General features: G+C 35.1%; 1 protein-coding gene across 1 annotated transcript in view; it reads right to left on the minus strand.

The window, feature by feature from the left end:
* Positions 1-15,507, minus strand: part of LOC150084800 (serine/threonine-protein kinase Genghis Khan-like) — a 477,571-nt gene that overhangs the window by 142,795 nt on the left and 319,269 nt on the right. Inside the window, exon 19 of the mRNA XM_090376356.1 lies at positions 10,435-10,541. Coding sequence (XP_090232482.1) covers positions 10,435-10,541 — 107 coding nt within the window. The remainder of the gene's footprint in view (positions 1-10,434; positions 10,542-15,507) is intronic.

Raw genomic sequence — 15,507 nt, forward strand, 5'->3', positions numbered from 1 at the left:
TACTGTTCCCCACCCCCCTCCACTTTTGCTGGTTATTTCAAACTTTTAAACCCTTTACCATGTCCTGTTTAGTCCATAGTATCTTTGTTACTTTAGAAAAATGTGATGCAACTATATACACATTGTGGGCTCTGTGGAATAGTCCACAGATATATATTTTTAAGGCTGTTTCAATGCAGTATTAACAAATTACACCTGTAATGTATGAACTCCATTGAAGCTCCACAGAAACATGCTGCTATCTATATTTATGTATTCAGATCCAGTTATGAAACTGCAAGTAATAAATATAAAGTAGAGAACATTTTAATAAAAATATTTTAATGCTTTTTTTTTTTCAATGAAATTTTGATTTTATTTTTTACAATAATCATATTGTAATATTCAGTTATAAAGTTAAAATTGGAAAAAATTTCTTTTTAAAAGTATTTACATATTTTTAAATTTTTTTAAAAATTTCAAATTCCCCCAAAAATTAACTCCATATATGAATAATTCTTGATTACTGTATTCATTATTAAAAATGTATAACTAAATTCTACATGACATCCATTAAAAAATATATTAAAATATACTGGGTTAAAAGCATTAAAAATGAAATCATGAAATCTAAAAACATTTATGCTCAGGGGCATTAGGCATCTCTATGGTGCCTTTATCAATTATAACACTTCTATGGGGGCAGTGTGTATAAATAATAAATACAAGGTGAGGGATGGGTAGGGAATTGCAACCAGCAACAGATCTTGAAATCTCATGCACTATCCATAATTTTATCATTTGGCAGGAGGTCATGTCCCTCCTGGCAATACTGCATGGCTATCATTGATTGGATAAAACCAACAGAGGTGACATGATTCTACAGACAATGGATGGCTTCACCAATATATCTCAACATTAGACTCTCTACATGGTATTTTTGCATTACTGGTATAGGAGTTTTTACAGGGAAGTATGTATTTTTATCAGGAATCTGCACAGAATTAACATTAATTGCACAAAATCCTGGTAATACCATGAGTTTCCCAGCCCCCCCCCCTTTACAAAGGAATGCAAGCTATACCAGATGCTTAGTTTGGACTCATATGGGGGGGGGTGATAGAGAAAAAAATCAGCATTTGCATTTTCTGAGTTAGAAACACCTTCCAGTAATTTAACATTTGTTATGGAAAGTCACATCTCTGGATGGCTTATCTGAATCTTTTTATTTCTTTGTGCCTTTCTTTTCTGATTAACAATGTAACCATGACTTCACTTATAATTCATATAATGACCATGTACGTAGGTTTATGATACTGAAGTTGATAAGCACAAGCCTTTTCTCTTTACCTGGAAGGGTAGAGGCACAGTCATTCTCAATCTTTATAGTAAATTTTAGGTTACTGGGGAGAGAATAGTGAATATAGTCGGGTCAGGATTTGGTACATAATAATTTAAACTTTATTTAAATTTATAAATATAAATTTTTTAATAATTTTTTTATAATGTTGAAGCCAAACCAAAGAAAGGATTTAAGTGCAGCTGAAAAAACATGGAATTTATAAAAAACAAAACAAAAAAAAAAAAAAATGCATTTCATCCATGTTCTCAGCAAGATACCATAGATCAGACAACCTTTATAAATAGCAGGCCAAATAAAATGTCTGGGAAGTACACGAGGGCCCTTTTTTTTTTTTTAAAGCTTTCCACATTTATTAGAATTATTGAAATTGGTGTATAATGAAAAAAATTGTCAAAGTTTTATGTTATTTATTGTAATATTTATACACGTACATAATTAATTTTATTAATAAGAAAAATGAAATACAAATTCAAGATAAAATTACAAAAATAGAATTATAGTAACAAAATACAGTCAGTCCTCGTATAACACATGTTCACACTACACGAATTCGATCATACTCGATTTATAAATAGGGGAACGATATCGTATATAACACGAACCGAAATCGCTTATGCACGATTCGCCTTTGTGTTTAAAAGAAATGGCAGTTGAACGAGTAATCACCCCAACTGAACGCAACACGATAGGAATGAAGAGAAGATTCTGAAAATGTATTTATGTTTTTTATATCAGTGAAGGGGAAACACATTTCACCATAATAACGTAAAAACCCACACAATTCCAGCTATCGGTATTATCGCAAATGCAATTAGATCGAGTTTACCACCAGTTTATAACTGATTCCACTAGCAGGAATGCAATTGAAAATTGTTTTTATTGTTTTATGGTAGTAACCCCCAGAAATGTGCTTTAGTAAAATGTGAGCTAGTGTGGTGTTCATAGTGTGTCTGCGTTTACGGTGTTGTTTATTCAGTTGCTACACATGTGCAGCCAGCTTTGTTTATGTGTATCAAGCGTGCCTCCTCATTTTGTAATTGTGCTTTATTCCCTAAAAATGAGTAAAATACTTAAAAGGTGTGAAAAGGAAGCAAAAATTCTTACCTGGGAAAATTTGTAGTGGCCTCATACTAGCGTTTATGGCCAAAATCACACCGGCCTCCGGCCCACCAGGGTTTCCCCGGTAAGGCTTATGGCCAGTCCACCTCTGTTGATAGAGAAAAAATATGAAATTGTGAAATGCTTTGAGCAAAATGAAAGACCATGTGATATTGCACGTGCTACAGCCCTAAATGAGGCAACGCCGAGAATTACAAAGAATGCAGAGAAAACCTAGTTTTGGCCACTTATTTTGAAAAAAATAATAACCCTTTTATTATCCTTCGATACTGTTTACCGTGAAACTAAAAAGGGATCTTTTACCGACTGATGTAAACAAATATGGTGACATGGCGTGATACGGGACGTAATCAGGGGGCAGGTATTAAAAATAAATTAAATAGAGTTACATTTATTTTTTTAAATTTTTTTATTAAATGGACTTACAACATGGAGTTTTTATTCAATTCATAAAAACACAAGAAATTTTTTAAAATATTTATTTGTTCTTAATGAAATCATCATAATATTCAATAGATATTCAATGTCACCATTGTCCATGTTATGAGCGATCTCTGAGTCAGATAAATCTGTTTCCTCATACAAAAGGTAGTCTTCCGTGCCGTCAAGAGCATTGGTGCCGACTGGGCTAGCCGGGTAGGTAAAGTGCCTGCCCGGCAACCCAAAGCTCGCGGGTTCGATTCCTGCCTCGGGCTGGATATCACGATGGTGCCGAACCAACCGGCTGGTTGGATATCCTAGCCATGATACACGAAGGAAGCAAGAAAAAAACCGGTTCCTTCGTGTATTGATCACATCATACGAAATAAATAAAATAAGAGCATTGGTTATGCCACAATGCTTAAATGATCGTACTATTGTCTCCATTTTAATTTCATTTCAAGCATTTTTGACCCACTGGCAAACCTGTACAATGGTAGGTCTTTTGATGCACCCTGTTGATGTTAGGGGTTCATGCTGTCGGAGCATCATCCACACATGTAGTCCTTGAAAGGCTTATTTATTGATACATCCAGGGGTTGCAAATGACCCGTTAACCCTCCAGGAATTACAGCCATTTGCATGTTTAAACTTTTTAATCTTATCTTAGTACAATTAGTTAGGTGAGACCGGAACTGATCCCACACGAGAAGCGACGGCTTCTTGCGAAGTCCACCAGGACGGCGTGACCACACCTTTTCCAGCCAAAACCTCACGCCATGCTCATCCATCCATCCTTTGGGGTGAACTTGAATAAAAACTCCTGCTGGAATGCTTTCTTTCGGCATTGTTTTCCTTTTAAATATTAGTAATGGTGGTAACTTGGTACCATCAGCACAACATGCCAGCACTGCTGTAAAATGGGATTTCTCATTGCCGGAAGTTTTAATGGTCACAGATTTAGCACCCTTAAAATCAACTGTCTTATTAGAGGGAACGTCAATGGAACTTCATTCATATTCGCAATTTGACTAAGTTCAAAGTAATTTTTTTTTCTGACTTTGATAATATATCGGTGAAAATCAATAATTTTGTTTTCATACTCCTCAGGCATTTTCTGTGCTATTTTTGTTCTTGTTCGCATCGCTAATCCATGTCTCTTCATAAATCTATAGCACCAGCCTATAGCACCTGTAAAGTCATCATGCCCTCTTGCAGCTGCCCTCAATTTAGCTTCAGAAATGATATTTTTAGTCGTTACCACAATACTTTGGCCCCTCTGATCTGTAACCCATGTCTTCATCTCATTCTCCAGTTCCTCCCATCTAGCTTTTTGCTTGCGAAGGTTGTGTTTTGAATTTATTGCTTGTCGAAGTTTCTCCTCTTGCTTTCACCAGGCACATACCATTTTCTGGGTAGGAGGTGGTCCAAAATGTCTTTCAGCAGCACGGTTCCCATATTGCTTTGCAAATTCTATTACTTATAATTTAAAGGCAATTGTGTAGCAATGCCTTCTCAACAAATCCATCATAACAGAGTGTCCTGAAATTTATAAAAAAATTATTGATAAAGAAAATAATAATAAAATTAAATACGGTAATTATTTTTCTCAAAATAATGGTATATGCTTGGGTAAATTATTGGTTGGGTTCAACCAATAATGAAATGTTTGTTTCTGAAAAAAGCTGACAGAAGTAACGTAACAGAAATTCTTACTCACCCTAAGACAAATATGGGCATCACTTTCTCTTTGTAAAAGACGGTTTTGGAAATTGAAAAATCCTGATCCAGTCTAATTAGCCCACCATACCATAAAAGCGGGAGATCATATTATAGAGGAAGCAAACACATGGGAAAATGAAACAAGTTTTTACTTACATCTGATTGTGAGATTCATATCATGCAGATTTCAACAAATTTTCCACAAAAAAAAGATTACTGGTACTATGTATTGTTGCCATAGATTGTAACCACTGATAATTGTTAAAAATATATTTCAACAGATAAATCTTAAGTAAAATTGGTGTGAATTTCCAAGGGAAGTTTTCAGAACTCAGTTTACTGGCACTGCGTCATCGAAAATGCATTGCCGGTAGTCTTTAGGCCTAATCTGACATTGACCATATAAGACGCAGGGTGATTTTCCGAATATTTCTTTGCGAAAAAAACTGCGTCTTATAAGCCGGAAAATACGGTATATTTTAAAAATGACCATGGGCCAGAGGTTGCCAACCCCTACCATAGATATTTTTTGATAATTATTAGTAACTTGCATTTTTTTTATTACACGTACTTGGGCTAGGTACACCTTAAAATTAACTTATGTGATTTGTAAAATTTTTCATTATTGTAAATAAAAAAAATATGTTTTTTTAATGGTTACAAAAAAGAAAATTCCTAATAATTAATTACTTTTCAACTTCTGCAGTACCTGCAGAAAATATGTACAGGAAATAATGAATAATGTAAAAAAGCACTAACAGCAAAAATGCTTGCGTTTCAGTAGGAAAAAATGCTAACATGAAGGAAAACAACCAGAAATTTCTTAATTTAATGATTAGATATAAATTTTAAAAAAAATCTCCTTATTCATTATCTCATACACAACTCAGAAAATACAGTATACAGCATATATAAATACGAAACAAATTAATTCATTCAAAATATGAGGGATAGGAAAAAGCAACCCCAACTAAGAAATAACAGGAACGTGCAATTTATTATGCAATTAATTATTAAATTCCTTCAGTATAATCACCACCCATCCATATATTTTCCAATACCCACAGCAGCTAGGAAATCCCATCTGCAAAACGGATATCACTCTGCAAGAGATCAGTATATATATGTAAGGACTCTTTATTTTCAAAATAATAGTCCCAGAGATGTTCTTTTATTTTGGGGGGCAGGGCAAAGTGACAGCAACTCATGTCAGGGGAATATGGTAGATACTCCAGTGTTTTATAGTTCTGGTTCAAAAACTGATTGAAAGATGACATCCTATGGCATTATGTGAAATTCCATGAAAGAGAATAAGCAAAGTGTCTGAACAAATGTCTCTTCTTTCTGCAAAGATTAAATAAAAGATGGTGTTGAAGAAACGAAAAGTACTACAGCAATACCATTTTGCACAACACAATCAAGAATAGTACCTTCAGTCATAGGTAATGATCATTATTAATACTGCTTGGTTTTCTTGGATTTTTTTTTTTTTTTTTTTTTTTATTCCTTGCAATTGTGATCTGTTTCCCCAAATTGAAAGAGCTCCTTTGGGATTAGCCTTTTTGAAAATTAACAAGCAGATACCAATCAGAACTAATCTGCAGATGGAATTTCCTGGTTTCCACCTGTATGGGAAATGCTAAACAATAAGTGATTATAATGAAGGAATGTAATTCATTACATGATAATAAATTATACTTCCTTACTTTGGTTTTTCCTACTTTCCCTACTTGGTTTCCATTAAATTGTCTTTTAATTCTTGTATATTAATGATTTCATTAAAATATAGAAAAATAAGCTATTCAAAATATATTTGACGTTATGTGAAATAAAAATATCCTGTTTCTGTAACATTTTTATGATACTCTTAATGTGTGGGGGGTTAGTTTGACCCTACCAGAGGTAGGTGTGTGTGTGTGTGTGTGTGTGTGTGTGTGTGTGTGTGTGTGTGTGTGTGTGTGTGTGTGTTATAAATATTTGGAATGGGCATACCATTCAAACCTTGAAAGAGTACTTTCTGGAATACCTACACAAATTTATATTTTCCAAGGTTCTTTCATAAATTACTGAAGTAATATATAACAGAAAACATGTTTACAAGTAATATATCTGTTACATGTTTTGAAATGCCATCTCTTATTGGTTTCCAACTAGTAGCGATACAAAAATAGCCATGGAAGTCCAAGGAGGAGTTATGCCTGCTGGCCATTGTTGTCCGCCAATGTGAGTTTTGAAAAAGTTGACATTCCCTGGAACTGAGTTTGATGAAATTGAATTGAATGATAAATTAATAGATATAGAGGATATTCCTGCTTTAAGAGATAATAAATAAGATTTATTTATTTTGTTATTTTGTTAAATTTTTAAAATATTTTTTTATGAATTTTTAAAACATTTAAGAACTTATGGCAACAGTTTCACACTAATGATTATCAAAATAAAGAACAAATTAATATCTAAAAACATTTAATTACAAGTTTTAATTTTTACATTTTTTTTTTTTAATTACATGACAAAAATATACTACAGAGCTGGCCAGTAGTAGAAATTTCACTAATGAAAGGATTCAGGTAGTGTGTGTGTGTGTGTGTGTGTGTGTGTGTGTGTGTGTGTGTGTGTGAGGGGGGGGGGGTACTATTAAGAAATTCCTCCAAAAGTTGTCACTTTGATCGGCTGTACTGACTGATGTGTTGCCCGATATGCTCACCAGTATATTGCCTGATTTTAACCTTTTTGCTGCCCTTTGGTGTTCCAGCTATGTTTTCTAGATATTTCTGTAGAAATATCTAGAAAGGGGGATAATTTTCCTCAGTTGTGGTACAGAAAAAGGGATAAATTTCCTCAGGAGTGGTTACTTGTAGGCAAATGATGTACAATTGTGGTACAGGATTTTGGTACTTTTTTCTTTTCTTTTTTTTATTATTATTATTTTGTTTGATTCAATTCCTGTCCATATACATTTAAAAATGCAAAAATTTTCAGTACTGGATATCGGGTACTATATTTCTATGGATTAAAAGTTTATCATATAGGACTGTTGAAATAGTAGATAAGTCCAACACTTTTCACCTATCTTAATTATCATGGGTGAGTCACAGTGGTCCTCCCTCGTACCATAATTCTTCACAATCTTAATCAATGATATAGTTAATCAAGTTGATAATGACAGTGGTTTGCCAATGTGCAGATGGCATAAAGATATTAAAAACAATTAGGAAAACAGGCTACTAAGTCCCTAGAGCTTGCTGTTAATTGTTTGAGTGGATGAATAGAGAATAACGGTCTAATAATAAATATTAATAAATGTATAATTGATATCTTTCTTTGATAGCACCAAAAAAAAAAAAAAAAAACAATTTAATATAATTATACTTTGAATACCAAGGTGAAATGTAACTAAGCCTAACTTTTAGTAAAGTAGGATTTTGTGTTTTGAACAGTAGTAGAAATAGTCAACTGCTAAAGAGGTTTGTGAATTTTTTTTTTTTTTTTTTTTGAAAATGAAATGTACATACATTGTTTTAACCTAAAAAGGATTAATACAACACTCTGCTTTGTTATTTGACATGAAAAATTATATTTTTCAAGTTACTTTGCAATACCAGATCTTCCCAAATTTTGTATAAAGATATCTTGTAATGATATCTTTTTCAAAAAAGATATCATTATAGAAACTTTCTCGAATGTGTATATGATCTATTGACAAAATTCCAAGAAAAAGATTATCTATTGGTAGCCACAATATGAACTGTCAAAATGACATCAAGCAGAAAATTTAGCATGCATTCTACATTATTGTATGCAAAAGTAAAAAGAGTACACACTACTCACAATTTTTTTAATTCATACTGTTATAACATCTCTCTCTCTCTCTCTCTCTCTCTCTCTCTCTCTCTCTCTCTCTCTCTCTCTCTCTCTCTCTCTCTCATAAGTGCATGATCTGATAACAAAATTAAGCAAAATTATCTATTAGAAGCAGCATTATAAACTTATAAAATTTAATTCTGAATATAAATTACAAATCTTTGACCACTTTCATTTTGTATAAAGAAAATAGGTGAGTACTACTTGTAACAAGTTATTTTCAGAAAAATGATTTATCACAAACTCTTTCCTCAATATTTACTTGATCTAATACCATAACTTCAAGGAAAACTATCTATTGGCAGTCATGCTATACACTAACAAAAACTGGTGTCAGATCAAAAACTTTACATCAGTCTTATGTGGCATGCAAAAGTGTGCATGAAACTCTTAATTACTTACTCTTATAGCATATTTCTTGAACACCACCATGACCTGATAATAAAACTTCGATAGCCTATCTGCAGACGTGTCTTAAACTTTCAATATACGAGGGCTGTTCCGAAAATACGCGGACTGGTTTGTTGTTATGGAAACAAGTGACGAGTTTGCAGTCTAGGAATGTTCCCCCAACTTTTCTTAGTTTGTGCAAGCATATCATGTAGTATTAATTTTTGTGTTCGTCATAACAGTTTATGTGAAGTGTGTTTTATGATGGGGGATGAGAAAGATATTTCGTTAATTATTAGACAAAATCACGATTGAATTTTGTGTAAAGTTAAGGCAAAAGTGGTCAGAATACATTTGAGATGATTCAAGAAGCATACAGTGAAGACGCCTTGGGCAGAACGGCCGCATTTAAATGATGGAAGCATTTTGAAGGAGGGAGGCAGGAAGCGAGATGAACAAAGAAGTGGGCGTCCTTCAACCTCAGTGAACGATGGAAACACTGAGGAAGCCAAAACGTTATTGAAAGAAAATAGACGTTTATCAATTGCTAATCTGGCAATTCAGTTGAATGTTGGTATAGAAGATGTCACGAAATTGTAAAGATACACCTTAACATGTCATGTGTTTGTGAAAGATGGGTGCTGCACGATCTTACTGCAGAACAAAAAAACGCCACGTTGAACTTTGTCAAGCCTTTATTGACAAGGTGGAAGAAGAGCCCGACTTAACAAACTGTAAATGGAAAATATTATGCTAACATGATGCGAGTTCACCTCAAAGGAGCAATTTGCGAAAAAAGACTGGAACTGCTTAACCAAGAATGGTTTCTTCTTCAAGACAATGCTAGGCCACATGTCGCACAAACAGCAATGCAAGTGAAAACTTTAGTGAAAATTGGTGGTCAACGATTAGACTACCCCACACAGCCAAGACCTTGCACCACGCGATTTCTGGGCTTTCCCCGCACCTCAAAAAAAGAGTTGAGAGGGAAAAAAGAAAATAGGCTGCAGCATGCGTTTCAGAAGCTAGTGAACCACTGTAAAAGGTGTATAGAATATGAAGGACACTATTCCGAAAAGCAGATCCATATCAACCTCCCAAGTGACTCAGACTCAGAGCAATGATCTCGGTCCACGTATTTTTGGAACAGTCCTCGTATGACATCAAATCAAAATAAAAAGAAATGGGGCGCAACTTAAAAATAATATATAACTACTGAAGTTATAATGATAAATAAATAAAAAAAATAAATTTTGGTTTCTTCAAACTCATGCCAATCAAACTGTGTGTGTGTGTGTGTGTGTGCGAGAGAGAGAGAGAGAGAGAGAGAGAGAGAGAGAGAAGAGAGAGAGAGAGAGAGAGAGAGAGAGAGAGAGAGAGAGAGGGGGGGGGGGGGGGGGTAGCTGACATCAGCAGGTTAATGTTTGAACAAAAAATATCCATGCATAATCATTTCTATTTAAAGAGATCACAGAACCATTAGTAGATAATTTACATATGTACATATATATAAGTTTAAATAAGTACATATATGCATAAGTACATATATATAAGTACATATATGTTTAAATACTTACAACTGTCACCAGTATCAACCTTCTGCTGCAAATCCTGAATTTGAGTTTCTCTTTTTAGGATGTCTTTCCTTGCCACCTCGAGTTTCTGGTGACAGTCCCTTAGTTCTCTGTAAGGAGAGTGGGGGAAAAAAATCAAACAAAACCTGCCACCATAAAGATGATATAATGCTGTGTGCCACTCTTTCTATATCTCAAGGAGTTCATTTTAAAACCTGGCACATTCATCAATTGAAAGATGCCAGATGTTAAAATTTTTCAGATTTTAGAGATATAAAATAAAATAAATTTTCTTTTTATATTCCGGGGCCAGCCATATAAGGTCAGAGGAGTTCACGAGAAGAGAGAGAATACATGAACATTACAAATAAAATCTAAGTGCATATATTTGGTAGTCACGCAGGTTTGAACCATGGTCGTTATTCTAGCAGCTGAGAAGTTCTAGAGAAGCACATTTTAGTGAACTTAACAACTGAACTTATTCAAATCTTTAAACACTTATAATGACTGAAAGGTGACACTACTGAATAAAATGCAAGTAACAGTTCAATTTGTTAGGTGTAAAGAATTGTCAATAAAGAAAGTCATAGCAAATGCAATTTTAAATGCATGTCTGGTAGAGTATCAGAAAGAATAACAATGAATGTGCTGCAAGGAAAAAACACTTTTGCCCTACAGGATTAAAAAAAAAGTAGGCGAGGGTAAAGAACGCCAACACGAGAATCACAGGAAACTTTTAGCAGTCAAAAGTGTTTCCCAGTACTGCAGCTTCTCCCTGAATTCTCAGTAAACAAATGGTGAGCGTTATTGGTAGTAGCAGTAGAAGTCAATAACGATGTATTGATTAGTTTTTTCTCATTATTAAGAGCAGATTATTGGAGTTCATAAGTGTAATGCCTTCGTGGCTGAAATTTATTTACAGGTACACCCTCCAGACTTAGGGCGTTTATTCCCCCTTCCCGCTGTTTTAACGTGATAGGAAAACAACTTCTACTGCAACTACCGATAACACGTACCATCTGTAGAAGTTGTTTTCGTATCGGGGTAAAACAGCAGGAAGTGGGGATAAACACCCTAAGAATGAAGCAGTCTGGAGGGTGTACCCGTAAGTAAACTTAAGCCCACTCATGAACTCCATTAATCTGCTTTTAATAATAAGAAAAAAACTAATCAATACATAATTATCGACTTCTACCACCACTACCGATAACACGCACCAGCTGTTTACCGAGAATGCAGGAAGAAGTTGCAGTACTGAGAAACGCTTTTAACCGATAAAAGTTTTCCAAAGTTTCCCAAAGTTCCCTGTGGTTCTCGTGTTGGCTTTCTCTACCTTTGCCAAAAAGTATTCTTAAAGAATAATTATAATGAGATACGTTCAAATCTTTATGAATTTGCATAACATTTTGATTTTAATAAGGTACTGTGACGAAATTTAATAAATTTTCTCACATTATACAAATGTTGCTAAGCCTCATTTTTGCAACCTTACACGTTGCGAAAGAGTTCACAATCTGTATAATGAAAGCAAAAACCTTCGTCTAATCACCAGCCCATAAGTATTAAATCACCAACCAACCAAGTAGCTGTAATTTGAAAAAAGCAGTCTGTGCTAAGTTATGAAAATTTACTAAGCAAAGCACTAAAAGAGCAAAATTCCAATCTTTTTTGCATGGATTCTTAAAGGCAAATGCAACTGTAGATATGTGCCAGATTGCTTTCTTAATATTTCCAGATTGTAATTTTTTTTTTTTTTTTTTTTTGTAAAAAGTGGCAGGTTTTAAAGAATTCTAGATTGTAAAGTAACAAATTTTACAGTTTTCTGTAAAATTTTTACTGTAAGTTTCCAGGCATCTAAGGAAATCTTGAGTGAAATTCCTCTTTGAAAGTGTTTCCATGTAAATATTTAGAAATAAATTTTATTATTTCTTTTATTCAGAAAATCAAACTGTTACTACACTTTCAAATACTATCATTATGAGAAATATCATGCTACAGTACTGGAACTTGTTTCATTTGAAAACCCAATCATGGCTTCAGCAGTGAAGGCATTTTTTATCTCAGTTGAGGGAAAGGGGGAAATAACAGTTAAGTGCAGATGCTGATGAACAATTTAAAAGTTCTCTTTCAATTAATTCTTTCTGTGGGAAGTCACGTTGGCACTAATGACTTTACGAGTAGGAGACTGGCGGAATTACTTAACAAGTACAGGTCAATGTTGTAGGGTTGAATTTGAAAGTGTCTGCAATCGCCCAGACACGATAGGAGGGAGTATATGATGAGAGCCTTGTCGATCAATTCGGCCCTGGAGGTTGTGCAAGGCTCAAGGGATAAAATTTTTCTCAGCCTGGTGTGTGCTTGTTAACAGGAGAGACTGCTTCTACAGGGATGGGATACACTTAAATAGAAAGGGTGCAAGAATATTTGCTGATGCTATCGAGGCAGAGTTAGGTGGGTCAAAAAACTGCTAGCTTGGGATGATACACTAACTAATAGATTAAGAGTAGCCAATGGCAAAGGTGAAAGTGATTCTTGCAGTGCTTCTATTGAAATGCAATTGAGTAGCAGCCTGGAAAGCAAGGCAATGGGGATTTCCAGAACTGCTGGGAGTCGTAGTGGAACAAGTAAATAAATGGGCCGTGTTAGGGTAATTAAGAGTAGAAACAGGTGCATGTATACTTGCATGTACACCAATGCTAGGAGTATAGTTTATAAATTTGATGAGCATGAACTGCTAGTCAAAGACATCAAAGGCAGATATTGTTGGGATATTAGAGACGTGGTGTCACACACATAAGCAGTGAAGAATTGGAATTTGGGGAGTACAATGTGCAGAGAAAGGATAGACAGGACAGGAAGGAAGGAGGTGTTATATTTGTTAGTTAAGAAACAAATGAAATCTAAGTAAGTGCATCCAATTGATGTTGGTGGACAATGCAATGTTGAGTCTGTTTGGTGTGACATAAGCACTGGGAAAGGAAAATTGAGAGTAGGTGTGGGTTATAGGCCTAATGAGTATAATTAGAAATTGTGCCGAGAAATAGAGCGGGCCAGTGAATTAGAGTGTCTTATAATGGGAGATTTTAATTTCCCAGAGATTGACTGGAATTTGTGGGTTGGTCACTCACACACTAGCAGGGCTTTAGTGGATTTATTGGATGATTGTTTTCTACAGCAGCATGTTCGGGAGGCAACTAGAGGGAGTAATACTTTTGATCTGATTATCAGTAATGATTCTTCATGCATTAAGAATCTGCAGATAAAGGAACCATTAGGTGGCAGTGATCACAGTGTACTGAAGTGGGATTTACTCAAAGATGTAACTACCATCAGGGGGTAAAGGGAAGGGTTTTTGCTTTCGTAAAGGTGACTATGGTTGTCTGGGACAGTATTTAAATTCTATACAGTGGGATAAACTGGTGATGTTACCAACAGCAAATTCAAAATGGGAAGCAATCAAAGAATTAATCTTGGAAGCTACTAGGCTTTTCATACCAACTAAGAAATATTGTTCAAGATTTAGGCCTAAATGGATGTCAGATGAACTAATTAGACATGTCGCAGAGAAAAAAAATTGTATGGGATACACATAAATTTACAGGTGACACAGAAGCCTATGATAGATATAAACTGTTCTGTAATCAAATCACAAAGGAGGTTAGGCAGGCAAAGGCAGATTACAAGAAATCTTTGGCAAAGAAAAACAGCAAAGAGTTCTTTACTTATGTAAACTCTAGAAGGAAGGGGGTGAATCAGATTGGTCCAATTGATATCAATGATCCTGCTCGGGTAACTAACAAACTAAATGAATATTTTGCATCTACATTCACACATAAGGAGTTATTCAGGGAGGGAAATACCAGAGGTGTATTAAACTCGGGCAGTAAGCTAGATAATCTTGTAATAACTGAGAGGAAAGTGGAAGAGAAATTGTTGAAGATAAACGTAAGGAAGGCACTTGGGGTGGATGGAATCTATCCAGTTATATTAAAGGAGACAGCAAAGGAAGGAAGCAAACCCTTAGCCATAATTATGAGAGCTTCCTTGGACTCAGGAGAGGTGCCCATGGACTGGAGATGTGCAAATGTGACCCCAATTCACAAAGGAGGATCAAAGGGCAACAAAAGTAATTATAGACCAGTTAGTTTAACTTCTGTTCAAGGAAAATTAATGGAGCCACTGGTTAAAGAACCACTGCAGGATCATCTAGACAAGACTTCAGTTCTGGCTAGGTCACAGAATCGGTTTGTTAAGGGGAAGTCATGTCTAACCAATCTGATAGGATATTATGATGTGGTTACAAAGGAATTGGATGCAAAAAATAATTTTGATATCATATATTTGTATTTCAGGAAAGCTTTTGACACTGTTGCTCATGGAAGACTATTGTACAAATTGGAGCAGAATGGTATTAAGGGTAAGTTGCTACAATGGATAAAAGGATGGTTAAGTGGGAGAAGACAGAGAGTGGTAATCAATGGGTGCTGCTCTTCATGGACAAATGTTATTAGTGGAGTCCCACAGAGTTCGGTGTTAGGTCCACTGTTGTTTTGTATATTTATCAATGATATTGATGAAGGTATATCAGGCTTAAATTTGAAGTTTGCAGATGATACAAAGGTTGGCAGGGTTGTTAATGACAGTAATGGCAGTGTGCTACTGCAACAGGATCTAGATAATTTGGGCAGATGGGCTAAGAAGTGGCAACTGAAATTTAACCTTGACAAATGCAAAGTACTGCATATTGGTAGAAGTAACCCCAGAGAAACGTACCAAATGTGTGGTGCTACACTTAAGGTGGTAGAAAATGAAAAAGACCTGGGAGTAATTGTGCAGTCAGATATGAAGTTTTCTGAGCAATGCAGACAGGCTGCCAGGGCAGGTCATGGGGTTTTGTCAATGATATATAGGAATTTTGCTAGCAGGGAAAAGGAGGTGATTGTCCCTCTGTATAAGGCAATGGTCAGGCGACACCTTGAGTACTGCGTACAGGTCTGGAGGCCTCATTTTAGGAAGGATATAGATTTACTTGAGCGTGTACAGAGAAGGGCATCAAGATTGGCGAGGGGAATGAAG

This window comes from Mastigoproctus giganteus, chromosome 6, assembly GCF_048544385.1.
Source record: "Mastigoproctus giganteus isolate SK-2022 chromosome 6, ASM4854438v1, whole genome shotgun sequence".
NCBI lineage: Eukaryota > Metazoa > Arthropoda > Arachnida > Uropygi > Thelyphonidae > Mastigoproctus > Mastigoproctus giganteus.